The sequence below is a fragment of the Callionymus lyra genome, chromosome 5 (genome assembly GCF_982586985.1).
Source record: "Callionymus lyra chromosome 5, fCalLyr1.hap1.1, whole genome shotgun sequence".
Classification (NCBI taxonomy): domain Eukaryota; kingdom Metazoa; phylum Chordata; class Actinopteri; order Syngnathiformes; family Callionymidae; genus Callionymus; species Callionymus lyra.
Window position 1 is genome coordinate 34,195,383 of NC_141822.1, and position 27,697 is coordinate 34,223,079.

Sequence of the window (27,697 nt, forward strand, 5' to 3'; positions counted from 1 at the left end):
TCAGATTCAAATTCATTTATTGACAGTCTTGTAAACACAACATAGGAGTTTGTTGTAGTGGCATAGTATGAATAGTCGGTGTTTGTGGAAGGCTAAAAGCTTATTTGACACTTGTAGAGTTTAAGAGACCAGACACAGATCATTTCTTATTCTTTATAATATATATTATTATAAAACCATGCCTAAAATTGCTGTCCCTTTTTTCTGAATTGCGTGTAGAAACTATAAAACAAAAAGTTGGAAGAAACCATCTTTACGTCATATTCTACGAGAATCTCCAGTGTGGGGAATGAAAAACAATAATTTTTATATTCATTGCACAGCACTGTCAACAATATAGTTCTTTGACAATACAAATGTTATTCTCTTCTTATGCTGAAAGGAACTGGAATTATTGATTTCATCCTTATCTAATATGCAATATGTATGGTATAAATGTAATTGAAATTTTAGCTATATCAATTTTCAAGTGCTGTCTAAATTTATGTTAACACAGATGAAAACAAATTTTACAGTAAACATGTTCTATACACATTAACATGTATTCTTTGAATCTGCATTTCATTGGAACACTTATTTAGATTAAATAAAATGGTCACAATGTAAATAGGTGATATTGACAGATCTAATGAAAAATTGTCAGTGAGTCATTTGTCAAATAAATCCTCATAGATTTAACATATTTTGACCAATACCTGCATCCCAGTAGATGCAAGACTGCATTCAAGTGCTCGATGTGTTTTTAAGTAAACAATGTCCACGAGTTAAATGCCACTGATAATGAAAAGTCTGGAGAAATGTCCTGAGATTTCTTGCATGATGTTGCACACCTGTGGAAGTCCCATCCATGACATGATGCTCTCGATGTCTAGAGGTTTTAATGATTGTCTAGATCACTGGGGAAGCTGCTAAAAAAGGCACAAATAAGCCATGTTTATAATAAGCTTGGATTTATTATCTTTTTTTCCCCATAATAATAATTATAATGAAACTTACTTGACTCTTCTTTCATCCAGAAAGCTGAACAAATAAAAGACAAAACAATTATATGGTAGAAAAGCAATAATACTGTTTGTTACTTACCGGCCTTCCATGGCATGGATCCTAAAAAAAACAAAAAACAGATATAAGTAATAAAAATGTCCAAATAGAAAAGAAAGCTATAGAACATGATGAACTTAGCCAGTCATCCATACAAACAAACTCTGGTTCCAAATTAAGTGTTTGTCTCTCAAGCATTTAATTTGTGTAAAGCCGTTCTGTTGGATTTGTTAATTCAATCAAATTTATTCTTTAAATTGATTAACAGTTAATCTGTGATTTATTTACAACTATACACTTGTGTACTTTGTACAGATTTTTTTTATTTGCTTACAACTTTTAAAATCTAATTTTGTCAATGTATTTTGAACCTTTTTTATACTTTTCGGTTTTATTGAGAATAATATTAACTTAACTACTGTCCTCATCAACACTGACATTCACCAAACTACTCATCACACATTACATACAACTTGGGTAGAGAACACCATCTCCCAACTAGTCTTCTACTTGACAGTAAGTAAGTAAGTAAGTCATTTTTATTTGTATAGCGCTTTTCTAGACCAGGGTCACAAAGCGCTTAAACAATCAAAACAATATTCAATAAAGTATATACTTTAAAGATCAAGATAAAACTGATAACACAACAGGAGTTCCAGAAAATCAAGGAAAAGCCTGAACAAATAAAAACGTCTTAAGATGTTTCTTAAAGGAGTCAGTAGACTCCATCAAGCGCAAAGAGAGAGGAAGATCGTTCCAAAGCTTAGGAGCAACAGCCTGGAACGATTTCTCTCCTCTGGTCCTGAACCGTGTGCGTGGAACCATAAGTAGATTCTGATCCACAGATTTCAGAGCCCGAGCTGGGGTGTAAGGCTGGATCAGATCAGTGATGTAAGGAGGAGCTTGACCATGAATAGCTCTGAAAGTACGAACCAGAATTTTAAAGTTGATCCTGAAAGAAACTGGAAGCCAGTAAAGAGTTTTAAGGATCAGAGAAATGTGAGTTCTTCTACTTGAGCGGGTCAGAATTCTCGCTGCAGAGTTCTGTATCAACTGCAGGCGAGACAGCTCCTTTTTTTAAGACATGAAAATAAACTGTTGCAGTAGTCCAGGCAAGAAGACACAAACGCATGGATTACAAGCTCCAGATCATGTTCCGACAAGTTAAGAGATTTTTCTCAGTTGAAGGAAACAGTTTCTGGTCAGTTTTCTGCAGTGTTGAACAAGAGACATGTCTTTATCAAATACATAAGTATTTGACAAACAAACAAACAGTAGGGGTTGTCATATATGTAACTTAATTGGTGGTAGGCAAAGTGTCATAAAAACCAAGCCTTTGACTTCATCCTCTATCATGGACAAACACTTGTATGTTAAATCTTCAAAGTACAAATCAACGTCTGAGTAAGTCACAGTTTTACATTAAGCCTGGATGAAGCTTAAGCCAAATATGTCCTAGAACATGTTGGTGCCTGTCAATAATTAAAATACAGTTTGCATTATATAAGTTATTGACATCACTTGATAAAAATGTGATCGTGTGAATGTGGTTTTAGGCTTTCATTTTTGTGCGATAATGGGTATGTTCAGGAAGTGTTGCCTTTAAGTAGAGAGAGATTCGTGGTACATGCAGTTATTTGCTTGTTACCCCTAAAAATGTTCTTTCAAGTTCAAGTTCTTTTATTTGTAAAATATACATGTATTAAGACATACAGCATAAATTAATATTGATTAAGTAAAATTATAATTTACATATTTAAATATTGATATGCTACTTTTTTCTAAATACAGTATTTATACAACATACTATATGTTGGAACTTGGGATTCCGAGGGATGTTGATAAAAAGCAAATAAAATTGATACATAAGATGAATCAAATGTGCATTAATAACAACATGTGTATAACTATACAGTTTTCTTTCTTTAGATAAAGTTTGCTTACCTTTCTGGAAGAACCACTTCCCTGTAAAAACATGAACATTTCTTTAAATATATTTACATTTCATTATATTCAAATTGGTGCATACCTGTAGCACACTTGTGGAAGACCACCACCAGCAGCATAACGCCGAGTAGACTGATGAATACAATGATACCTGTGCTTTTCCTTAAACCGTCTCCTTTGCCTGTCAAAATACAGATCACCCATGAAGTAAAAACATTTGAAAATGTGTTAGATGTTGCTCTAGCCCACTAGAAGTGAAGGGGTCCAGGATGGAGGAACTGCCTTCCTGACTGACAGCATTCTCCATTTCACAGCTGATCTCCCTGCCATCATCGTCCTCCTAGATGACTCAATGATAAAACCAAATTCATTAGCAACACTTAAACTAAATAAGACATATTTTGTCGAGGTGAAAACATTGACGGGGTTTATTGAGCAGTTAGGGGAGGCAATAATAACAAACACATATAAAGACAGTGATCCAAAGAAGGTAAAATGACAAGAATACACAAATAGATTTAAAATTGCTTGCACCAACACCAGGTCAGCGCCATCCTGTGTAGAGTTAAAGCGAAGAGACCAACTGGCCCAGATGGTATCCCTGGATGTCTATTAAATGCCTGCAGAAACCAGGTATTAACTACTATATTTCCCCTTTAAATGCTTGAGACTCTACTTCCTTGGGAAGTGCGGCTATTCGTTTAATTTCAAGTTATTTTGTTATACTTATCATGTTATTTCATATTATCCAGTTCTTGCGTGATAAAATTGCCCTTAGCAGTTTCTGAAGTACGTCATATCCACCTGAAGTGTGTCAATTGAAAGCATTTAAAAAATATTTAAAGCTAAAGCATTTTATACTAATTAGACTTTACTTCTCAAACTAGTTGTGCCCTTAATGATAAATAATGATAAATATTATGACCAGTTACATTATTTTGAGTAACTAAAAATCTAAGAAGTGAATGAAAAGCATATTGTAAAAAATAAAAAGAACATAATCTCAAAATAACTTATTGTTCAGTATATTTTAACATGACAAAATGTGTGAGCTTCTCTGTGCAAACAAAGCAGGTTATATAACGTGAATGATTTTAATAATAATTGGTCAATATAGAGTTTATACCGATAGAACAAATTACATGTTTATCATCCAAACATTTCATGCATTCTTCAGGGACTCCAAAGCTTTGTAAAAAGTCCAGCAGTAAGTTACCTGGTGCTCACGCCATAATGAATGAAAAGACACAGAATTGTTTAATGGCTACTTTATGAAGAGATACCGTGATAAGTATTTCGAAATAACATGATCATATCATGAAAAAACAAAATCATGTGCTGAACCTTTTTTCCGAGTGGAGGTTTTTTTTCCCAAAGTTTGAAGACTTCTATACTATTTACTGTTGCACTGTGGTCACGCGCAACTTTGTCCCCATCTTACAGATTTTTCTTTTACTACAACTGTAGTTGATTTCGTTAACACGTTGACTCTGCTTTGCTCTTACTATAAACAGCACTTGGTCACCATGAGCTTAACAACAACTATTTGTATTTCGGTAGATTTCTATCAAATACTTGCAAGTCACACACACATTGACTACTTCCAAATATGAGGAGGCTTCATTTAAATGAAATGTTAATGATAAACTGTATAAAGAAAGAAAAGATAGATAAATGGTACCTTTATGTAAATGTACTGCCTCGATGAATTGAGTTTCACAACGTCTCCAAATTTCCAGTTGTAGTAGACAGGTTCAGCATCAGCCTGAACATTTCCAATACACTCCAGAGTGCAGCGGTTTCGATCGTCATCGCAGGAAAGATTAACCACGGGTACAGGGACCGCTGCTATTATTTTTTTAATGAAGACAATTATTTTACCCAGGCCGATTAAATTGATTTATGGAATTCTAAACTTACTGAGGACTTTAAGTTGAGTAGAAATTGTTGCCGGAAGGTTGTTGATCTGAGCAGTGTACAGGCCGCTATCATTCAAAGTTAAGCCTGTGATTGTCAGCTCCCCATTCGAAATGTTAAGTTTAGTACGTTCTGAAAAAAAAACATGTTATATTTACTTTTGCTCACTTAAATATTAGCTTATTTACGTGTTGCATGTGTATTCTGATGTTGTTAATCTACCTGCAAAATGCAAAATAAAAAAATAAAAAGATTGTGTAAAAATGATCACTGAATGCCTGACAGAGACTTGGTTTAAATGTGTGTGTTGGTGTGTGTGTTCATATACTCAAGGTAATCTTTTGAACATACCTTTGAATTGACGAAAGTATTCAATCCCTTTCTTGTCAAAATCTACAACCATGGCAGAGTTGTGCAGCCACAAGATGCTGCTGATGGCATCAGTCGTCTGAGTTTCTCTGAGTTTGAGGACAACTTCATCTCCTACCTTCTTGAACACTGTGAAAGACACATTTTATTTAGACCAGAGTTAGAATGAGAAATTAAATAGAGGGAAAAACGTTGTAAGTGGTTCAATGAAAATACAGTAAATTTGTGGAAATGAGACCAAGGCAGGAGGATTAATGAGAAGAGTTGAGTTCAAGTTCTGGATGTCAGTCTTACATGGTAATGAACAATGAAGTAATAGGAGGAAAAATGAGGAAACCTGGCTGTCTAGCGTCTTCTGTGACAGAAGTGTAGCAGCAAGTGAAAAGGAAAGGTTAGTGGGACAGTGAGCTCCAGATCTAATTACACAGATAGCGGCACAGTGTTTGGAAGATTTGAAAGTTGACATGACATGCTTTCATTTAAGGAGGTGCTGTGGTAGCAGTTTTTGCTTTAAACTTTGGGTGGGCCTTTTGGATCTACTGCCTCATTAAGAAATCAAAGGAATATATGGGAGAAAGAGCTCATGTGGAAAAGTTTGTAGGAAATGAAAAGAGAGAAAGGGGTCATGTTCAACAAAATGTTCGAGTTAGCAGGTCTAATATTAAGAGTAATAAGGACGTAAAAGGACAAATGTGACTGCAAGGATTGGTCATGTGTGTATTTAAAGTGCCTTCATTTCTGATCAAATCAAATAAAGCAATACATTTCCCTTTAATCTCATCTCACAGACTTGTCTTTCTGTAACCATAATGAATAAATCAAAATCCACAAGTCATTATTATGGATCTTTCTGGGCGAGCAATAGAAGGAGGCCGACTCCGGACGTTTCTAACATGTTCCACCATGGGAAGAGATTATTACACGTTTTTTTGCAGAATCTTCAGCACCCCGTTTATGGCTGAAACATTACAGGTGTACTGTACAACGAGCGAGATCAAGTCTTGGAACCGTTCACATACAGTACATTCAACACGAAAATGAAGTATCAAAAGCAGGGATTTATGTTATAGTAATACAAAATAAAACGGAGTTAGAAAACGTTTGTATTAAACACTGCTTTAGAGCTTTATAACAGATTAACCGATTTACCTGCTCCTGAGACGCTTCGCTGAAGAACGGCGGAGACCAGGATCCAGGCCATCAACTTCATTTCAAGTAATGATGTTAAAACATGTACATCAACAAGGAAAGATACGTTAAACTTCTATAGAGATACTCGAGTCCAAACGATTTCAAAATGAAAGTTCAACCGGCACCGCCCTCTCCTATGACGCCATCTTTTTCCCTGTGTTGTTTCCTTCCATGTAGTTCCAACCGTCAAACCAAACATACACTGTATATAATGCCCTGCAAAAGGAAAGTGAATTAAACACACAGTTTCGATTTTTTTTCTGCTCACAAGTTCGCAGTGTTAGGAGCGTACCGTGGCAGCACAGCGCCTCCCACAGGCGAGACGACGACAAAGCAAACTTGAGTGACTCGCTGATAGCCTCCTCTCTCCCGCGTCAGCACTGCACTCGCCCAGGTATGTGTTTTTTGTATTCAAATGAACCTTCACCTCGCCACCTTATAAACCCATGTTGTTTTGTCTCCAAGTGAAGTAATATTCAGCTCAATTCTCACTCTGTTGAATTCAGTCAATAATCCTGACATAAAACTGTTCAACTGACCTTTTCAAAGACTATTTTCTCCACCTTTTGTGGACTCATTTGTATGGTTGTTTTGCTTTATGTTCAATTGTAATCTGTCCTTATTTTGTATGCGAACTGATTAATATTTATGAAAAGATCCCATACACTGTAGTGATTTTAGGCATCTTGTGAACAGACTGAACGATCCCCCGGTCCCCCCTGGTGGAGGCTTTCCCCTACTATTTAAGTATTTCTGGTTGGTAAATAAAATGCATATTTTTATAAATTTGTCATCACGTCTGGTTGTCTTATTGTATTAACCGACCTGCGTGCCCTTTATAATCGCATATTTCCTGCGGTGAAGTTCCCCAGGTGGCGCTGTTGGATAATAAAATCAGAAACCCCTCGGTTGCCACAACATGAAAACAAAGAACTGTCCATGGGATGTATTGCGTCATTAATAGCCATGTAATATATGTACAGTACATACCCACCAAGGGTTGTACATACAGTAATAGTTTCTCTCCACTGAATCTTTGCTTCCTCGGGTCTGTAATATATATTAATACAAGCGCTGGCACCAGGGTGTGTGAAGATGTTCTGAATCTTTATCTTCTTGAACCTCATTTTTCTCTGATAAAGGTTCCTGATTCCATTCAGAATTCACTTTTCATTTTAACACTCAGTCTCATTGCAGTCTGTGATTTCTTCTTCCTAAAAAATGTATCATAACAGTCATCTCCATTGTCACTTTCAGTCCGTTGTGTGTCGGTCTTCCTTGTTTATTCCAGCACAACTTTTCTCTCATTGCAACTGCAAGTGGAATTTTTAAATGGTAAGTCGCAACAGGCGAGAATATATTTGTACCCATGAATGATGCGAGAACGAAAAAACAACTAATTAATTGTACTAATAATATTGTTCATTTATTTAGTCAGTCACAATTACATATTTCAATTCAATTCAATTCAATTTTATTTAAAGTGTCTTATCATAACAAAGTTATCTCAAGACACTATACAGTTGAAATAAGACTACAGTTGATTAAGGAAAAATAGATCCCAGCAATTCAACAAAGAGCAAGAAACAAAACACTGTACAGTGAGCTGTACAGTGAGTAATGGCGAGGAAAAACTTTTAGAAGGCAGAAACCTCGAGCGGAACCAGACTCATTGTTGACGGTCTGACGCTTTGACCGGCTGGGAGGAAGGATGGGGGGGTAGACAGATGGATAAGGAGAGGAGTGAGGGAGGATATAGTGAGAGAAAAGAGGAGAGTGTAGGAGGGTCCATGGGGGTGCTGGAGAGAACTCGGGATCTGATGACGTGGTGAAGATCCTGGATCAGCAGCAGCTCTGGAGGTGGATCCCTGGGGCTCCGGGAGAGAAATAAAAAGGTGTGGGTTTGGGACAAATGTATACAATACACAGGTATACAGACTCCGGTGACGGGTGAAGATATATAGAGGGGAGAGGGGGGGGGGGGAGGTTGAAATAGCCAGGCCAGAGGGCGCATACCTAGCACAGCAGGATCCAGACACAGGGGCCCAAGCCGCGGCAGGAACCCGCGGGAGACCAGGACCCGGCAGGCGAGATAACCACCAGAGCCGACCCCAAACACCAGCGAGAAGGCGGACCACCACCGGGGGCGCGAGAGGGCAAGCACAGGCGAGGACGACCGAGGAAGCAGAGAGGGGGAGGCACCAGGCGCAGGCACCGAGGCAGAGGGGCAGCCAGAAGAACCAGTCAGGGGATAGAGCCCCGGGGCCAGGCCGGGCCACGGAAGACCCCCAGACCGTCAGGCTGCCACCAAGTCCATAGCAGGGGACCGAGTCAAGGAGATAGGGATCCACCACAGCAGCGGCGGCGGAGCCCCCCCCAATACCCTGCGGACACGGCCAGTAGCCGGGTCGAGTGCCACCGCATGAGCCCGGGGGAGCAATGGCCAGGCACCGGCCCAGGTCCCCCGGGTCACAGGGGGGCCACGGTTGTGCGGGCAGGGCGGGGGCAATGGGGCTGCAGCCGTCCGGGAACGGCCCCCAATCCTTGAACCGTAGACCGTCCCCAACAGCCGCAGCCCACCTCCCCCATGTCATGAGGGAATTGCATAGCAATTTATTGAAATATAGTCAGGTTTTCTCTCTACCAGTGCACACACATATTTTTATATTTCACTTGTACATGCAAACACACACATTGCAGCTTCAAGAAAAAGAATTGCCTTGAATAACGGATTCATTTAGATTCCTATAAAAACAAATGCATTTAAATGTCCTTTCCATCATTAAGTGCATCCAGAAATGAAAAACCTACAAATGTGTTTGCAGTAAGCTTTATTGTGAAATCATAACAAGTGATTTTCAAAACGGTGCGAGTAAGAATAAGAAGTTAAAAGCTATAATCTGATCTCACTCCCACACATTGATTTGACACAGATCTGACGTGTTAAAATGATTTCCTGAAATCTCAGCCGGGTGAATCCCACGTACAGCATAGCCTTGTCACTAATGGCAAAACATCAAACAACTTAATATCCTTGTTTAAAAAAAAAGTATACCATTGTCGGATCTAATGAAACTTGACAGACCATAATTGGGGATTACCTCATTTGCCACTTCATCACTTCAGATGTTGATTCAGTTCTGTTAGAAAGAGTCTTGCATTCCTATAAAATGTATGCTGGGATCTATTTTTCCTTAATCAACTATAGTCTTATTTCAACTGTATAGTGTCTTGAGATAACTTTGTTATGGTAAGACACTTTAAATAAAATTGAATTGAATTGAATTGAATTGAATGTATAAACGCAAACCAACAAGTTCCATTATCAAGTGTGCATCTCAGATTAGCAACGTCAACTCAATCGAAATATGAACGAGGATGCCAGGGACATTTTTATAATTTGGAAAAAAATAATTGTTGGCCTGAAACATTATTCAGGAAATATGCCTCCTGGAACACTAGTGAGCCAAACTTATATTGTACCCTTGCAATTGTACTATATTTTCAACAGCGACCAAACAAGATTTTTAGAGGTTTATAAGTAGCAGAGACATTTATTCGCCCCTTTTAATTATTATTATTATTATTGTTCAGGTTCACCATCAACCCTTGCCAGGTTACCCTGGTCTGCATGTCCACTGGACACTGGAAGATATTCTAGACATCGGTAGGACCGGAGAGCCAGGATGCAGCTGTTAAACCTCCTCACTTGTTTGAGTTAGTTCATTTTTTTTTATAATCTTCTGGGCTAACTTTGTTCCACAAAGGAAAAGCAAAAGTGAGCGTTGGTATTTGACTGCTGCACAAGATGAGGGTTGTAGCTCTGTCTTGATTCATTTTCATGGATGCTACTACTACGCATCATTTGATTATTTTCAATGTTACTAATTGTTGATATGGAAAGAGAGATGTCATGTGGTCAGTTTTGGCTTTTAAATGTAAAATAGTTATAATTGAATTAGTTAGTTGCATAATTTTACGACTATTAGTTTGGTTCAACATCATCTATGCGCTTTACAAATATAAATTATTGCTTACATTGGGATCAACATAACAGAGGTTCGTGGAGTCCACCCCTAGAATGAAGATGATCCTTTCATCTTCATGGGTCTAATAAAGCATGAGACTTTCAAGAGAACTCGGTGGAGGCTTTGAAAGAAGGGGAGGCACAACAAGAGTCACGTGATCTGAGAGCCAGGCCAAGGTTAGCAAGCTAGCTCTGCTTCCAGGGTAGCTTTGATATGTGCAAGTGTGTTTGCATGGTTTGGATAGATCCAAGCATTCAGAAGCAGGTCTTCTCTGCACATGAGGAGCATAACCCAGTCTATGAATAAACAATGAGTTCCAGATAAGGAGGTGCTAGCTCTGTGGTCGGTACACTTAATATGCTGTCCCACAAACAAAATGAAGCCTGACGAGGTTTCTTTAAGGCTTGAATGACTTGAAAAGGGTATGCTGTAAGATCGACCACTTGATGATGTCACTACGGTTCCCTATTAGGGTCTAACGATGTGAACAACGGTTTATTAAAGGAATCAAATACATTTTCAAGACATGTTTTAAATAAATTGATTTATTCGTAAGCTTTATTTGTATTAGGCAATTACCAAAGTAGCACTTTGATAATTTACAAAATATTAGGCTTAATCAACGTTATTTTATTTTACCAAATGATTTTCATTCTATGAAAAGTGACTATTAATCATTGTTTGTTTGTTTTTTAAGAACGATCTTCTAAAAGAACAGTAATATATGAATATTACGTCTAAATTGTATTGGTATTTTATATGATGCAATTTTATGAATAAAATGATTACCTTCATTTCACTGACACTAGCATGTAAAAGCTTTCAGATTTGTAAAAAATACATCACTTAAAAGATAAATCATACAGTAAGTAAGTAAGTAAGTAAGTCATTTTTATTTGTATAGCGCTTTTCCAGACCAGGGTCACAAAGCGCTTAAACAATCAAAACAATATTCAATAAAGTATATTCTTTAAAGATCAAGATTAAACTGATAACACAACAACAAGTATATTGAATATTATTTATTAGTAGGCATGGTTAAAGCCAGCCCAGCTCTGAATACTTTTAGACTTTTAAGTCTTGTCTGTTTATCTTTTTATTTTATATTTTTAACTTCCATATTAAAAAGAAAATATTTCAGTGAACGACCAAGAAAGTGAACGGGCTCCAAGTGTCAATGGATTGCATTTCCACAGATTGTATAGGACAGAAATAACAAGTATTATAATTGTTAAATATAGATCGTTCTGTTCATCTCTGCTGATACTGTCGAAGTTGTCTTCTTTCAACAAAGTGATCCTTTTCTATGCCCACTTCAACATTGGATTACATGTAATAAGGGAAGAAAAAAAAAAAGAATAGGGACTATAAAACATTTCTGCCACATTTACAGGATGCCAAACAAACTATAATCATATAGAATAAATGCAATTCTGCCATATCACATTTAAAAAATATTACGTATGACGCTACAGTGTTTATTTTTTGTATTTTTCATTACTATTCACAGAATGGAAAAGAAAAAAAAGCTTGAAAGCTTAATCATTTGTACATCATACAATGTGTTACTTTAGTAATTGCCAAATCAATTACTAAACAACTTATCTGTTGATAATAATAATTGTCCATATATTTTGGAGTGTGCGAAAGATTGTTTCATAATCACATTTTTTTTGTCTTTTAGGATTGCCATGAAAAAACATGCTTGGCTAGTGTGCATGCTAATCATGCTGGTTTTTCAAGGAGGGAAATTTATTTTCGGAACATCATAAAATTAGTGTTTATTTATACTCTAAACTCATTGTCTTAATAACTAGGTTTTAATTAGTGGGCAAAACAGAGCATACAGTCGGTACGGAAAGTAATCAGACCCCTTTCGATTTTTCACTCTGTTTCATTGCAGCCATTCGCTAAAATCATTTAAGTTCATTGCTTTCCTCTTAAATGTACACTCAGCACCCCATCTTGACAGAAAAACAAATCACTGTGCTCTTAGGAAACTTGAGTGCTGCAGAAATTCTTCTGTAACCTTGGCCAGATCTGTCATTGCCACAATTCTGTCTCTGAGCTCTTCGGGCAGTTCCTTCGACCTCATGATTCTTATTTGCTCTGACATGCATTGTGAGCTGTAAGGTCTTATATAGACAGGTGTGTATTTCCTATTCAAGTCCAATCAGTTTATTCAATTCAGCTTACGTTCTGTGCACATGATGTCAGAGAAGTGAAAACCGGAAATGCTTTGAGAATAGTCGAGAACGGTCAGTGTTTTTACCAGTTGAAGGAGATAAAATAAAAATACGATGGATAACAACAAAAAAATGAAGACTGGCATTGTCAGCCCTTGGTCTTCTTGTTGTGGAAATAAGACGTTGCAGAAAAACGCTTGGATCTCACAGCGGCAGCTCTGAGGGCTTTTCCGTATGTGTCGAGCAAGATATAGGGAAATAATTCTGACGATCTAGAAATGATCATTAAAGTCATGTCAACAATATTGCCCTTCTTTATTATTATTAGCACAAAATGACCTTGAATCAGAGACAGTGATAATGTACAAATGTTGAGATGAAAGTGACTCTCATGAAAGGTTGCATGTGAATACTAGGACAACAATTCAAGACATTAATGTAGATGAATGAGTTCATGGAGCAGGAGGTGATGAGATGTGTTCAATGTTATAATAATGTTTGCTGGCTGGCTGTGAAAGGACCAGATTACCATCTATAGACTGCATTGATCTGCTTCATTCACATGATAATATTTGTGTGAGGTTTTCGATGAAAGTTTTGTATTTTATCCATGCCATCGCTGCTTATCTAGTGTTTACAAAAGTCACTCCCGTTTCACTGTTCTGAGCTGATTCGCTAGCTAAACCTAGCACTCAATCAGATTGACCATTGAGCCAGACTGCGACTCCAGGCTGAAGGCGTGCACCCGCCTCTTTTTTCATCCGACAAGGACCGACTAGGACGCCGGCTCCCGACTGGGAGAGACACACCACAGGGACACGGGGCGCCGACCAAACAGGACTGCCCAACGGTGCCAGACGCCCGATAAACCGCTCGGTGTGTCAAGGCCTTTAAATATGAGTCACAGCTAAGGGTCCGAATACTTTTCAGTTTTCCTTTTTAATAAATGTGCCAAAAAATCTACATTTCCTTTTTTTTTCTGTCAAGATGGGGTGCTGAGTGTACATTAATGAGGAAGAAAATGAACTTAAATTATTTTAATAATAATTGCAATAAAACAATTAGTGAAAAATTAGGGTCTGATCACTTTCCCTACCCACTGTATATCCAATGATAGTGTCACTCTAGGGTCAGAATGGAGAGTCATTTAAAAGAATGTTTCAAAAGAAATGTATTAAAGATTTTATTCAAAAAGAAAACCGGCATCTTGTCTTATTTTTCAAGCTGGCGAGTCCTCATCCCGTGTTGCAGCTCCACCACCTGCCTCTCCTGTTCCCCCTGCACCTTTTGCTCCTGCTGGTCCCCGTGCTCCCCCTGCTCCCAAGTACCAGGGCCGAAGAGGTGATCTCCTGGGGAATTAAGAAAGTTTTCTAATGGTAATGAACCAAATAAACACATCTCTTCAAGAAATTAATGCAACATTAAAGGAAATCTGCAAGTCACTTCAAAAATAAATTCTTTTTTTTTTGTCAGTGTTGTGTAATATCTGCCTTTATCCTGGTAAAACTTTCTACTCGTTCACTAGACTCAACCCATTTGTAGACATTTGTGACTTTAAAATGCACTAAGGTACCGCATTAAGGAGGACGCCACCTTGTCAGTTAGGGATGTCCACCTTGCCTTCATGATCTTGTGTTTGCACTCTACAAATGCGCAAGTAGCCCCATGTGCCTTGTTATATGCCAGCTCTGTCGGGTTGCTCAGCAGGAATATTACAACAGTTTATCTAAACAACAGTCAAATAAAAAAAACAAGACTCCAATATTGAGTCTCAAATCTCCCCTCCAAAAACCTCCCACCAACTGGCACTCACACAAAGGGGTATAAAAAGTTAAGATTTTAGGAGGAAAAAAAATCCATTCTTAAGGATCCGTAAAACAAGACTGAAGCAACTACTTTACCAACGCAGGGAATCTTTCGATCTCGCACACAGGTCTGTGGTTGAAGAAGGTTGTCAGGTCTACAATGCAGATGAGTTCTAGCCAGATGCCAATAGTCAAGCAATGGGGAATAAAAAGAGAAATACAGGGAGTAAAAGCACAAAATAAAAGTGGACTGAACAGCAAGTTATTAAGTTAGATTAGGTTTATTTATGTTTATTGGCACATTTTGAATTGTGTATTTGTAGTTTTAACGTATTTATGTATTTACTTGATTGTTTTACATCATGTATTTATGGATGTTTGTATGAGTGGATGTGTGATTGCTGCCGGACAACAGAATTTCTCCTTCGGGGGATAAATAAAGTATCTCTTACCATAGCAACTGCTCCAGGCACAGAATTGACAATGTGTGTTTACTACACCACCACAGCATGACATAGCTTACAAAGAATGAATGGAACAGAAAAGCCAAACACAGGTTTCATATTTTTAATAAACATTAATTATCTCAAACAAGGCCTTGAATTGATTGATTGGAATGTAAGTACCCTCTTGTAAATTAAGCGTTTAATAGCAAACACAGATTTGCTCAAAACATTAAAACTATAAACACCACTGTCTATAATTTTCAGTGCAATTAATGCAAACAGCCAAATCGATAACATCTCTAAACTTTCCTTTTTTGAAGCAGAAAAGTTGCTGATCTATGAAGCCAGGCTCTAAGCAGGTGTGTGTTCAGGCATGACCACAGTATCATCATCATCATCATCAGTGCAGCAATCAAACACTATTTCTAACCAGAATTCAAAAAGTAAAATCAGATTGGTATTAAAACAAATGACTTCCTTGCTTCAATGGAATGTGTAACTGCAGCCACGCTTCTGCTCCAAATGCTCAAGAAATAAAAGCTCTGCCTTCTCTGTAAAACAACAACCCAAGCTTTCAGATTGATACTGTATGCCTCTGTTTACAGACCCTGCCTTCATTAAAGTACTTGCTTATTGTACGGTTTCATGGAAAACAAGGCTGCTGTGTTTATATGCATTTCTTGTGCAGGTTTTAATGGCTCAGTGCCTCCAGCTTTAGCCACAGCCCCCCCTCAGCTTTTAAAGCTAGCTGGGGGAGGCGACGAACCTCCACAGAGTTGCTACACACTGTCAGATGGAACCGCAGCAGTGTCAACGCAACGACCACCTGGAGCTCCACAAGCGCAAACTTCTGGCCGATGCAATTTCTGAATGAAATTAAAAAAGGCATCCATTTCAAAAACATGACAAAGGTGGGTCTAATAAAATGAACTAGCGTTAAAATTAAGTCACCTGGGCCCTGAGGAAAAGGGGATGAACGCATGAGAAGAACGTCCATTTGTGTTGTTTGGCTCAAAGCGAAATGGGTCAAATTCCTATTAAAAAGAGATGTATACTGGTCAAACATGAGAGACTTCATTGTGTCTTGAATTATATTTTCACCATCGTACATGAGGATTCACCCAGACGTCGGGGTTGTGGTGTGTTCCATAAATGCTGACTAAGCAGATAGCACCTAGGAGAAGAGATCAAAAAGTTGTTTTCGTGGTATTGTGGTAAAGTTCCAACTCTCTTTCTATTAAGTTAGGAAGTTCAGATGAATCAAGAATTTGAAAAGTGAGTGAATGTGCATGCCTAAAACTTTAAAGCTGATGAATTCTTGACCCAGATTGCTTGAATGATCTATTTAAGTAAAATTGAAGCGAATCTGGTAAGTTAAAAAAATAAAATGTTCTGACATTCATTCACAGATCTGTAGATCAAATTACATTTCATACGTAACATAATATAGTTAACATACATACATCATATTTGGCAACAAAATGCCTTTAACTCTTGAGTTGTCTTTGGGTCAAGGTGAAAAATCTCCCTGCCTTCCAGAAATATATATGCCTTGGTGGCCATATTCGCATGTATGGTTGACCTTCATATTTATTGCTCACCCTTTGGTACTGTCTTTTCCCCTGGCAGCTTCATGTCCTGCGTGTACTTCCTGGTTACAGCTTGAACTGGAGAGTGCAGCCTCAGCGCCTCCCTGATGCACATGGTGGTGAATGACAGATTGGATAAATCCTCCCTTTAGAGATAAATAAATAATCATCACACTGAATATAAAATGAATGAAGTTGTAATAAGCTAATAAAACTAAATTAAATAAAGGTATTACCACTGTATAACATATCCATTCCGGCCCTTCATCAAGTTCAGCACTTCCTGTCTGCATTTTTCCTGGTAGTTTGAGTGAAGTGCTAAATTGTACAGTGTCCAGCAAAGTGCACTGGCTGTTGTGTCATGACCTGTAGGTTGAAAGAACGTAGTGAAGCACTAACTTATACTGCGCTGTTGTGTTTATGAAGCCAGGAATTGTTGTGAAATACCTGCAAACATAAATGTGTTGGTCTCTGCCTGGATCTCTTCATCAGTCAGCCCTTGACCTTCTTCATTCTACAACACACAACAACACATACACACTATTAAGTTGTAGTTTAAAAAAAGTATATGTATATGTGTATATATATATATATATATATATACACATATACTTTTCAAAAAAAGTACATGTACATATATATATATATACATACACATATCCTTCACTTATCCAAGTCAATCAACTTTATATCAGTCTTAAATCATTTGTTTGTTTGTTATTGTTTTTTAAAATTATTTTCTTTGTTTTTTTTTGTGAGAAGTTTACTCAAACTTTCGAAGATCATTATCTCCTCTTACAATGAATACTTACCATTAACCCGACTGGATTAGTCTGACAGTGGTTTGCCAAAAAGGTAAAAGAAAGTTGGCTGGGAACAGCTTTCAACAGCTCACTTTCAAAAGAACGGTAGACATAGTAATAAGAATGACCTTGGATTTTCGATTCGTATAAAAAGTAAGGCAACCTTCACTCGGGCTAAAACTTTCATAATGGTGTTCTACCTTGTGCTAAAGTGAGTCTACTTTAGAGCTTTAGATAACTTCTCAGTAAGCTAGCGTCACATCTAATATCAGTGGAACACTTCCTAGACAATATTATAACTGTATTTTTTTTAAATCTTGTTTACCCCAAACACCCCAACTCTGCTGTGATTCGAAGGTTCGAAGCACCGAGATTCATCACCTAACGTCATCAAGTGGACAGGGACGGCAGAACAAACAGTGAATCTAATCATTCAATTTGGATATACTAATCAGTTAAAAGTTAGAGCAACCTTAGCATCAAGAGGATCAACCCTGTGCAAGAGCTTGAATTTTTCTTTATTTTAGGCACCTCTAGACTTACTTTTCTAGTGTTGTTAGTATGAAAAGTAGTGGGTTTGCAGATGTTTGAAAGTTCTTTCAGGAAGCTTGTACATTGTCTAGGTTATTTAAGAAAATAGTAGTTGGGAACCAAATTTAAAATAAACCTTTAAGATTTTAAGATTCAATTTTTTAATAGTGTATGCTTGACAATTTCAAATCTGTTGAGTATTTTTGATTAAAATAAATCTTACAACAGTGCGCCACTGGAGTTAATGGAAATTATATTTAAGGGCTGTAAAATGTTAATCAAGATAATACAGATGTTTAAAAATGAATTCAAACCTTTGCCAGTAGAATGATGTCTACAAAGTCCCTCCTCTTTTGTGAAAAAGGCTGATCCGTCTCCTCTTTGCATAGCGAAGCCCGGCGCTTCTGTACCACTTCCCTTGTAAAACTGCAAAACATCAACCAATCCTTGTAAAAACTTTATCAACAAAAATAAAATTCCAAAAATAAATAGTGAACATTGAGGTTACACATACCAGTTATAATGATGACAAGGATTCGTATAAAACATTTAAATATGTTGTTTTATTTTTAATGTGTTTAAAAAGTCTTCTTATGGTATTTTCCTCCATTAAAAGATAAATAATAGTGTGAGACGTATAAAAATATGTACACAAAATGTGTTTGATTTGAAGTATACGTTTGTATAAAACTTTGACTACTGGTCAAACTTGAGAGACTCCATTCTATCTTGAATTATGTTTACCAATTTATATAGTAAGTAAGTAATCTATATTTGTAGAGCGCTTTTCTAGACCAGGGTCACAAAGATCCTAAACAATCAAAACATCTCAATAAAATATATGCTAAAAGGTCAAGATAACACAGAGACAAACAAAGGAGTCTTAGAAAATCAACGAAAAGCCTGCACGAATAACAATGTGTTAAGATGTTTCTTGAAGGAGTCAGTAGTAGATCAGAGATTCTGATCCACAGACCTCAGAGCCAGAGCTGGGGTGTAAGGCTGGATGAGATTATTGATGTAGGGAGGAGCCTGACCATGAATAGCTCTGAAAGTGGGAACCAGAACTTTAAAGTTGATACTGAAAGAAACTGGAAGCCAGTGAAGAGTTTTAAGGATCGGAGAAATGTGAGTTCTTCTACTTGAGCGGGTCAGAATTCTCGCTGCAGAGTTCTGTATCAACTGCAGGCGAGACAGCTCCTTCTTGTTAAGACATGAAAACAAACTACAATATTCCAGACGAGAAGACACAAACGCATGGATTACAAGCTCCAGATCATGTTGTGACAACATTTTCCAAGACAGCGCTCCCTACTGTACAGAGTTTGTTTAGATGAATAAACTCTTCCTCTCTCTGCCAAGTCTCAGACAGACACAATAAATCCAACTTTTCTCTTGTGAATCGTGATCGATTCGTTCAGAGAAAATTATTTATTTTACAGTTGTCACTCACGTTCAACTCTGTTGTAAAAGCCGAATTAAAAACAGGAAATGTAAAAGCTGAAAATATATAAACCAATATAAGGGACAAGGTGAGATAGAAGTAAATAATACTGATATAATATTAGAAGCCATTACATCTTACCTGTGCACAACGTTCACTGCTTTGAGGAAACGTTTCCCCTGCTGAGTCCGCCAGTAGATCCAATCCCAGTGATGGAGAATTGTCAGTCTCCGATCAATTATCAATTCACTCAACTCCACAATTGCTGACACATAATCGCTGCTAGATCTGGATACATGACTGGTGTTACTAAAAGTAGAAGTAGTGTATATAAGAGCAAACATTATGAAGGGTGTTTACTTACTGCTGACAGTTGCTGTCATAACTGAACGCACACCTCAACAAACTGTCCAAAGTCATGAGAGAAACATGCTCAAACATCTCAATGCTGTGTTTCCCTTCAGTCACCAGCCGGTTCCACTTATCCTTCAAGATATCAAACAAAGTGAGTCAATAAGCATGAACCTTTTAGTGCTATGCTGACATAACGTTTTTTTAATTTGTTTCGATTATAACATGATTTTAATTCTTTATTTATTTCTCATTCAGCTACTTAAACAGCCAATATGTTCACATCTGAAACTGAAGAAGGAAACAGTCTGAGCGTGTCACTTACATGCATGGTGTCTGCTGAGGTGTTAAATATGGATATGTAGTTCTTCAGTACATCATAATGAAAAGCAGGCGTTAGAAGTCGTCGTCTTCGGGACCATTCCTCCCCACTGCTGATCAACAGACTTTGACCTAAAAAAGAAGTTTAATTAGCAAAGAGGTTGCACATGAGCAGTTCAGTTTTTGTCATCTTTTCGTTAAGAAATTCTTAATGAGAAAAAGGAGGATTCACAGTTACATGGCTATGATATAAAACTACAATGGTTTTACTCTTTACCAATACGTGGACCTTTGTTTTTGTTTTTTAAAACTAAAAAATCTACTCACTACAAACTTCTAAACATTTTTCCGTTTACAGTGTTCCAATATAACAAACCAACTTTGGCGACTATACAAGACTTTGATGTTAAATATTGATGCATAGTTTTAACTTCATGTAACAGACTCTTTAAAATGACAGAACCTCTCAAAATAGTATTCCACAACCAAAATCCAAACAACTACATACTTCTGAAATGTATGTGATTTAATTTGATTAGTTCACTTCATAACGGTTTGAATTTGTGACTGAATATATAGGCATATGTTTTAAAAATGGTTTATTATTTAGTAAAGTGTCCCCCAGTGAGGTCTGAAAATAAAAAAAACGTTATCATAATAACGCAGTGAGTACCCACTACCATTTAGAATTTTGGTGAGACATATTTGTTGTCAAAACCCTTTAAAATAATCGGGTTATGGAAAAAATAAAAATCTCACCAAGCCATGGACGCAGATGACCATAGATGAGCTCATCTTTCACTGTGATGCTGCCTAAATAGACATAAAGAGTATTTTTGACAAAGTTGAGCAATATGTAAAAACCCCAAGTCTGTACTACGATATTACTATAAATGACTACTTATGAGTAAGCCAAGCAAGCGTAATTATAAGTTATGTGAAATCCAAAAAGTCAATCAGATGATTTTATAAAACACCAAATAAACATATAAGAATATTTGGATTATTTTGTTGTTTAATGTCTTAGCATCAAATGTTTCTTATTTTCCCTTTTTATTGTCTTTTCCTGTTACTGAAGTAACTTATTACTAAACTTTATTGATCTCCTGAGGGATCAATAAAGTTTTACCTTACCTTAACTAGAGTATGGCTAGTTTTAAATTGAAACGGTAAATTAACTGTCAGTAGCTGGGTGTCATCAAAGACCATATAATATAACATTTACAGTATATTTATTTCATATAGATCAAATATTAGGAATGTATGCACTATACCAGGTGCTGTAAGCAATGGCCGGACGTAGTCAGGGTGGAATATGCGGACTAGATGATAAAAGGGACCAAGAAACCAGCTGCAGGAGTGACCGTATGTCTGCACCAACTTATCAACCTGACGAAGACCTTCTTCACTGCTCTGCATCTAAAGAAAAGAAAAAACAAGTTAACAATTGATGAAATGATGTGGTAACACACCCATATGTTAACGGGTGTGTTTGTCTGTATGTGTGTGTAAATTCAAGTTTTTCTTACTTGTCCTAAATGGCCAATCAACCAAGAGTGTGCAGGAGGTTTGCTGAAACAGGTCAACCTGTATGAAAACCAGGCATGTTGCACCAGTAACCTCACCACCCACACTGTTACCAACGCGACAAAGACTTTTGAAAGAATAAAAAGAAGTTGGCAAAAGCTTGTCCAGCTGACCAACCGATCGAGGAAAGTCATTCTTCAAAATAAAAAAGGACGGATGATACGTCTCTTTGCTTTGTGAAACTGGATCTTTATACAGATAGACTTGTGCAATTTCCGTGCAGGAAGAGGAACTTCCGCAACATGTTTAGTTTTTTCTTCACTTTTGATTTCCTCATGATTTTTATTATTATGTGCATAAACTGAGTTTATAATCCAGGATGGACAAAAACACAGCACACACTAGCAGGTTTGCCCTTACAAAAGTAAATAACCAATTAATTAACATGTGTTCAACTTATTATTTTAAGTTTTTATTTGTTCAGGCTTTTCCTTGATTTTCTGGAACTCCTGTTGTGTTCTCAGTGTTATCTTGACCTTTAAAGTATATACTTTATTGAATATTGTTTTGATTGTTTAAGCGCTTTGTGATCCTGGTCTGGAAAAGCGCTATACAAATAAAAATGACTTACTTACTTAATGTATGATTTATCTTTTAAGTGATGTATTTTTTTACAAAACTGAAAGCTTTTACATGCTAGTGTCAGTGAAATGAAGGTAATCGTTTTATTAAACGAAAAAAATCACTAAAAATCACTTACTTACTTATATTTTGTGCACAAATATAAGTGATTAAATATCCTTAGTTGACATTGCAACATTCCTCAAAGCTCTTTGTAACACTATAAAAAAAATAGTAGTTACCCTTCCAAATTGGACAATTTACGAGCTGCCCCTGAAGGCATCACTGATTATCACGTGAAACACCTGTCCCGAGTTTTGAAAATGGGAAAAACACTTTTTAAACCGATTATTCATACCATACCGAGTCCTGTGGCATCCAGAGAGCTGAACAACTGTGAAATGTGAGCCTATAAAATGACTAGCTTCATTGTTTAAATCTTTTACAAATACTCGACAAAAATAATACCTGAAATCTGTGAACGACTGCAGGTGTTCGAGATGAAAGTGGAGGTAGAGTCCAGTGCACCTGGCTCCCGTCCACCTCCAGCAGAACATGACCACCATCCAGTACACCAGACGGGAGAGGGATATGCGTTGAGGAGCCATGATGGTGGAGAAACAGACCATACTTCTGCTTGGTCTTGTGAGGAACTTTCAACCAGCAGCAAACCATCCTTGCCTTTATTCGAGCCTGTGGCGACCAGCTCCGGGTCGGCGGGGGATATCGTGAGACAAGGGTACTTGGGAAAGCAAAGACCGAACCACAGGAGGTACTTCGTGCTCAGATCTGGGGGCCACAGCGGACCCAGCCGGGTCGAGTGGTACAAGACGAAGGACAAGTTCGCAGCGACAGACAAGTCGCCCAGGAAATCTGCAGCATTGACCTCCAGCAAGCAGAGGTTTGTCTTCTTAATTATACTAAACTACTCAAATGTGCTACAAACATATACAATGAGCGGGATACTAAAACATGCGAACATCCGCATTGCTTTTCTCTTGTACCTCCGTTTTCAATTTTGATTCATGTATTTATTCTTAAAGGGGGATAATTGACAAACCTGGCAACGTATAGTGTTTCGATCAGGGTTGTTTTTTTTAATTCCAATGATTTGAATGATGACGTTTGGCTGTATTTATCAAATTCTAGAATAACACATTTTTGCTTGAGATGTTTTGTTCATTAACATTGCAACAGATAATAATATATAATTGTCAACTTTTAGAATCATCAATCTGTTTTGCACTGTACATTGTATTCCTCATACGGTTTATTTTGAATGTTTGCCAAAATAAATTTAAAATGTTTTATTCTAAGATTGCAAAATATGCTTTAATTTCACTTATTTTAAATTCTTAGCCATCACATGTAACCAATGCAGCAGGAACAAGAAGCTAAATGGAGGGCAGAGAAAGAGTAGAATATTACTATAAAAGGATTACACTGCATTGCAAAAAAATAATAATAAAAACCGAATCCACCACGTGTAACAGGGTTTAAGTGAATGATACTGTTAAACATGCCAAGTTAAAAAAAAAAATTGTGTACGATACACATTCCATATTCATGCTGGCCATATTAAATATGCATCGATTGCATTGATCGTTTCCACTCCACAGGGTTCTTTACATGAGGTGTTGTATCGGTGTCACTCGCAGCAACAATTCCAAAAAAGACCATGCAGTGACACTATACACCAAGGATCAGACACTGTTGTTGGTCATGTCGGACCAATGGGAAAAAGTAGAGTGGTACCTGTCCATTAAGAAACTTTTTGACGAAGAACAGGAAGACGGATTTGAAGAAGAGGATGATGGGTATTGTACTCTGCCCCCAGTTGCCTTCTATAAAGAGGTAAGTCAAGACATAATTTCAAATCCATTCTGACAACTAAATTCAATACAAAACATAACAAAGATGGGGCGCCACTGACAGTAATGTTCTTTTTCAATAAACACTCAAATTATTATCAAAATTAGAAAACATGTATTGCCATAGTTGTAAACCAAACACAGGAGTTTTGTATGGTGATAGTTTTCATATAGAATGACTAGGATTACAATTCAAAATAAGTATATCAAAGAAACGGCCCATATAGAAACATTTTGACTTTAGACCAGACGAAAATGGCTAAAATATGTGTCGAGGAGATAGGGCTGTGTCAGGTGAACAATGCCTGAAACACACAAAGTTGGTAAAGGTGGAGCAGGCTGACTTTCTTTTGCAACCCCTGACAGGAATTGCTGTAAGACAAATAAGCAGAAGATCGAAAATAGACGGTTTGGTAAACCCTGTGCCGAAACCAGATGTTGTCATTGCACTCCACCTCTCTCAACTGCAGTCAACAAAGCAGTCCCAGAATTTGTGAGAATGGATTTTTGAGGTCAAGGATTGGGATGGATTTTTAGAGGCAGTTTTAAGGGCTCCATTCTGTATAACAAATGGGTTTTTGTATCAGTAGTGAGGCACAACCTCAGAATGGGGAACAAAAAACCATTGAGAGCAAGGATGACATTGAAGTAACTAATTTTGACTGATTTTGACATCATGGAAGGGTTTATATGATAGATGCGCCTTTCACCGCAGTGACATAATTATTAACAACTGCTTTGTTCATGGTACATTAAATACAGTGTTCAAATATGTTTCCTTTTCATTTGGCTGGGTGAGTTCGATCAAATTGAACAGAATAGATTAGTGCTGGAACTCTCTATTATGGGACTGCACATATACAGAACATTTTTCTTTGCAATTATGATTTATGACTCAAGATGAAAATGAAAATATTACACAGCTTCTTCTACACTTTTTGAATTGAATAAATTATACAGTTATTCACGATACCCTTAGCTATGGTCACAAACGGTGGGTAGTGACTGAAAAACAAGATTGCAGGTACAAATGAGTTTCCTCTGTAGGGTGGCTGGGCTCTCTCTTAGAGATGGGGTGAGAAGCAAGGTCATCTGGGAGAGGCTCGGAGTAGAACCACTGCTCTACGAATCGAGAGCAGTCAGTTTAGGTCGCTAGGGCATATGACTAGGACGGCTCCTTCGTGAGATGTTCAGGTCATGTCCCACCGTTAGACCAAGGGGTAGACCGGCTAGGACACGCTGGAGAGACTATATCTCTCAGCTGGTCTGGGAGACCCCTTGGTCTGGTCAATGAAGCTGAGCCGAGGAAAGTCTGGACTTCCCTTCTGAACCCTGCGAGCTAAACCCGGATAAGTGGAAGAAAACAAAACCAGACAAGTTTATATTCATCCAGAACAAATAACTGCAGACAAAAAACAAAAAAATGTGTTGTTCAAAGAATAAACTTGTGTAATATTCAACATGGTATTTTTTAAAAGTCTATCACTCTGACCCAACAAAAAGTCTGGTCTGTCTGTTTTGAGGTTTGGCCTGTCGCGATCAAGCCAAGAGATCTGGGCCGTTCGAAGTTCCTGTCAGGGGAGGTTCGTCTCTGTCTAACGGCTTCAGCGCTTACTTTGATCCAAACGGGCGCTGACTGTGATTGGCAGTCTGTAAAGATCCCCCTGTTGAGTGTGAGGCGCTTCGGCCACCTAGATGGCTCCTTCTTTCTTGAGCTTGGCAGGTCGGCTCCAAATGGTCCTGGAGAGATCTGGATGGATGCAAAAGACCAAGGTAATTAATGATAAAATTCAATCTGAACACTAACCTTGTTCATCTTCTCAACTCTACAGGGAATCAAACAATGGCCCAGAACATTCATGAGGCTGTTCGAGAGGCCATCAAGGCATTACGAATCCTTCCAGACTTTCACAGCTCTCCCATCTCCAATAACACTGTTCGTCAAACAATGTCAACTAAATACTGTAAATCAAGGTGCAGAGAAAATTCTGTTCACGTGAGACCTCGTTCCCTACCATCTCGGAACCCTAATAACCAGTCGAGTCCATCTAGGTGTAGCCTTGAACCCTGCTCGCCTAATGCAAGTAAGGTTACGTCTTCGTCTTCTGAGCCTGATGGCTACATGGACATGGAGAAGGAACATAAAAGGGGAGGGTTTAGTTCAACAGCCACCATAGGAGATGACTACACTCTTGCAAACATCGTTGTGGAGACCCAGGACTTGGGGCAAGAGGAGGGGCCTACAGACGTGATGTCATCAAAGGACGACCACAACTCTGGTGTGCCGCCTCGGGATGACTATGTTCATATGGATAGTCCTCAACGGCACAGCTTGCCTGCTCTTTCTACCTCCATTTCTTTATCAATGATGTCATTTAACAGGTAAAACAACATTTTTTTAAGAAAATGTATGTTTTTTTGAGAAACTTTGATACCATCAGCATTGTCTTCCTTTATTGCTTTTGTAGCTCTGAATCTGTCACATGTTTACACTCATCACATCAGTGCATGGAAGATGGAGAATTGCTGGACTGCACCAAGACACCAGACAAGGCAGCTCAGGAGTTGACACCGACACGAGAAGGACGCATCTTTTCTTTTTCCCACAATTTTTCTTCACCTGACGGAAGCCATCATTTTTCTGGCAGGGCAGCTCCATCAAGCACTACAACTCCTTACCATTCTAGTCCAAAACACAAAGTCTCGTTTCAAGACCTCACAGCAGTTCCAGAACCGACTACTGGCAGAAGGCACTGTCTCTCATCATGTCTTCGATTTTGTCTTTCAAAGCAACCTGGATAAATGGTATACCTCTGAAACACTCAATATTTCAGTGAGTCAGGTGTAGCAACCTGACTATTTGATGACTAAAGCACTTAATGCGGTCCACTATTGTGTATCAAATAAAGTTGCATGAATAAATGGATTTTGGCCTAAACTCATAATTTAAAAGCAAGTTTTCAAGACGTCTATTAAACATTGTAGAGCTCTGCCTCTGGTTGATTATAAGTTTGTCATTTCTCATGTTTAACATGTACAGAAGTGTTGAGATTCCATTGGTAGTGTAAATAAAATGGTTTATTTGCGATGTTGATCAGGCCTCGTGAATATATTAGTTGGCTTTTATCTACTAACTTAATTAAACCTGGCATTGTCAAATTTAGAGTGCCGTCTTGTGGTCATCTAGTAAGACACTGAATCATGATACATTATCAAACAACTGATGCTCTATCATGAGTAATAGTATTTTGTTGAAGTTGTTTAGGAATTAAGAGTCAAGGACCTTATTTTGAGTGAGTCATGAAAATGTTTCAAATGTTGAGTCTTCCTCTCCAAGATGCAGTCAGTCTCATCTCTAAGTTATTGCTTTATAAGGAATTAACTTAACTTCAATAATGCAGCTGTTTAAAATAGGTGAATGAGTTAAAAAGTCAGAGTTGAGTTTTTTTTCTCTCTAACAAGTGTAATATACATCTAAATCTGATCAAATCTGATGCGTTTCCCCTAAATCTGTTAAGCCATTTAGGTACTGTTCATCCTTAAGAGAAGGAAAGATTTTAGAAATTACCGTTTCGCGATGGGACCTGATTACTTTTCAACCATTAAATACAACTAGTTTAAAACCAAAGTTTTACATCATTAGCTGGCTCATGACCTTTTTTTTTTTTTTAAAGGACATCATAAGACCAAATGACGGAGCTCCTTAAAG

General features: G+C 37.7%; 3 protein-coding genes across 8 annotated transcripts; 1 reads left to right on the forward strand and 2 right to left on the reverse strand.

Annotated features, from left to right (window-relative positions):
• On the reverse strand, positions 1-6,819 carry LOC148080423 (lymphocyte function-associated antigen 3-like). Of its 2 annotated transcripts, none has more exons than XM_087792114.1 (11): positions 6,758-6,819; positions 6,424-6,681; positions 5,257-5,403; positions 4,909-5,037; positions 4,670-4,836; positions 3,238-3,328; positions 3,071-3,169; positions 2,986-3,006; positions 1,084-1,104; positions 997-1,020; positions 1-905 (listed from the first exon to the last, which is right to left on the reverse strand). In XM_087792114.1, exons 2-11 carry the CDS (start codon positions 6,482-6,484, stop codon positions 889-891), a joined length of 777 nt encoding a protein of 258 aa, XP_087648240.1. In that variant the 5' UTR covers positions 6,485-6,681; positions 6,758-6,819; the 3' UTR covers positions 1-888. The 2 variants fall into 2 exon arrangements, with proteins under 2 accessions (XP_087648240.1, XP_087648239.1); XM_087792113.1 differs by having other exon boundaries at positions 1-908.
• An 8,218-nt stretch (positions 6,820-15,037) lies between these two features.
• On the reverse strand, positions 15,038-22,850 carry cyp4f3 (cytochrome P450, family 4, subfamily F, polypeptide 3). Of its 5 annotated transcripts, none has more exons than XM_087792117.1 (13): positions 22,586-22,850; positions 21,244-21,388; positions 20,729-20,782; positions 19,974-20,101; positions 19,662-19,783; positions 19,439-19,585; positions 18,168-18,279; positions 16,967-17,033; positions 16,756-16,885; positions 16,532-16,623; positions 16,040-16,104; positions 15,882-15,964; positions 15,038-15,796 (listed from the first exon to the last, which is right to left on the reverse strand). In XM_087792117.1, the coding sequence occupies exons 1-13, from the start codon at positions 22,790-22,792 to the stop codon at positions 15,622-15,624; spliced, it is 1,527 nt and encodes a 508-aa protein (XP_087648243.1). In that variant the 5' UTR covers positions 22,793-22,850; the 3' UTR covers positions 15,038-15,621. The 5 variants fall into 5 exon arrangements, with proteins under 5 accessions (XP_087648243.1, XP_087648242.1, XP_087648241.1 ...); XM_087792116.1 differs by having other exon boundaries at positions 16,532-16,665; positions 16,759-16,885; positions 22,586-22,849; XM_087792115.1 differs by having other exon boundaries at positions 16,532-16,665; positions 22,586-22,846.
• Positions 22,851-23,670: 820 nt separating this feature from the next.
• Positions 23,671-26,790, forward strand: LOC148080425 (uncharacterized). The gene is made up of 4 exons (XM_087792398.1): positions 23,671-23,971; positions 25,512-25,761; positions 25,821-26,370; positions 26,457-26,790. Exons 1-4 carry the CDS (start codon positions 23,747-23,749, stop codon positions 26,788-26,790), a joined length of 1,359 nt encoding a protein of 452 aa, XP_087648524.1. The 5' UTR covers positions 23,671-23,746.
• The last annotated feature ends 907 nt before the right edge of the window (positions 26,791-27,697 follow it).

What these genes read in the sequence shown, in the direction of transcription:
- LOC148080423 (XM_087792113.1), bottom strand. Translation starts at nt 6,484, where the DNA reads ATGAAGTTGATGGCCTGGATCCTGGTCTCCGCCGTTCTTCAGCGAAGC. An exon ending in CCTGGACCCCTTCACTTCTA is followed by an intron (nt 3,170 to 3,237) that starts GTGGGCTAGAGC and finishes GTATTTTGACAG; the next exon opens with GCAAAGGAGACGGTTTAAGG. An exon ending in GAAGTGGTTCTTCCAGAAAG is followed by an intron (nt 1,105 to 2,985) that starts GTAAGCAAACTT and finishes TGTTTTTTTTAG; the next exon opens with GATCCATGCCATGGAAGGCC.
- cyp4f3 (XM_087792115.1), bottom strand. Translation starts at nt 22,792, where the DNA reads ATGGTTTGCTGCTGGTTGAAAGTTCCTCACAAGACCAAGCAGAAGTAT. An exon ending in CAGTCGTTCACAGATTTCAG is followed by an intron (nt 21,389 to 22,585) that starts GTATTATTTTTG and finishes TCTTTTCTTTAG; the next exon opens with ATGCAGAGCAGTGAAGAAGG. An exon ending in AATGGATATGTTATACAGTG is followed by an intron (nt 16,666 to 16,755) that starts GTAATACCTTTA and finishes TTATCTCTAAAG; the next exon opens with GGAGGATTTATCCAATCTGT.
- LOC148080425 (XM_087792398.1), top strand. Translation starts at nt 23,747, where the DNA reads ATGAGGTGTTGTATCGGTGTCACTCGCAGCAACAATTCCAAAAAAGAC. An exon ending in CAGTTGCCTTCTATAAAGAG is followed by an intron (nt 23,972 to 25,511) that starts GTAAGTCAAGAC and finishes GTCTGTTTTGAG; the next exon opens with GTTTGGCCTGTCGCGATCAA. An exon ending in TCAATGATGTCATTTAACAG is followed by an intron (nt 26,371 to 26,456) that starts GTAAAACAACAT and finishes TTGCTTTTGTAG; the next exon opens with CTCTGAATCTGTCACATGTT.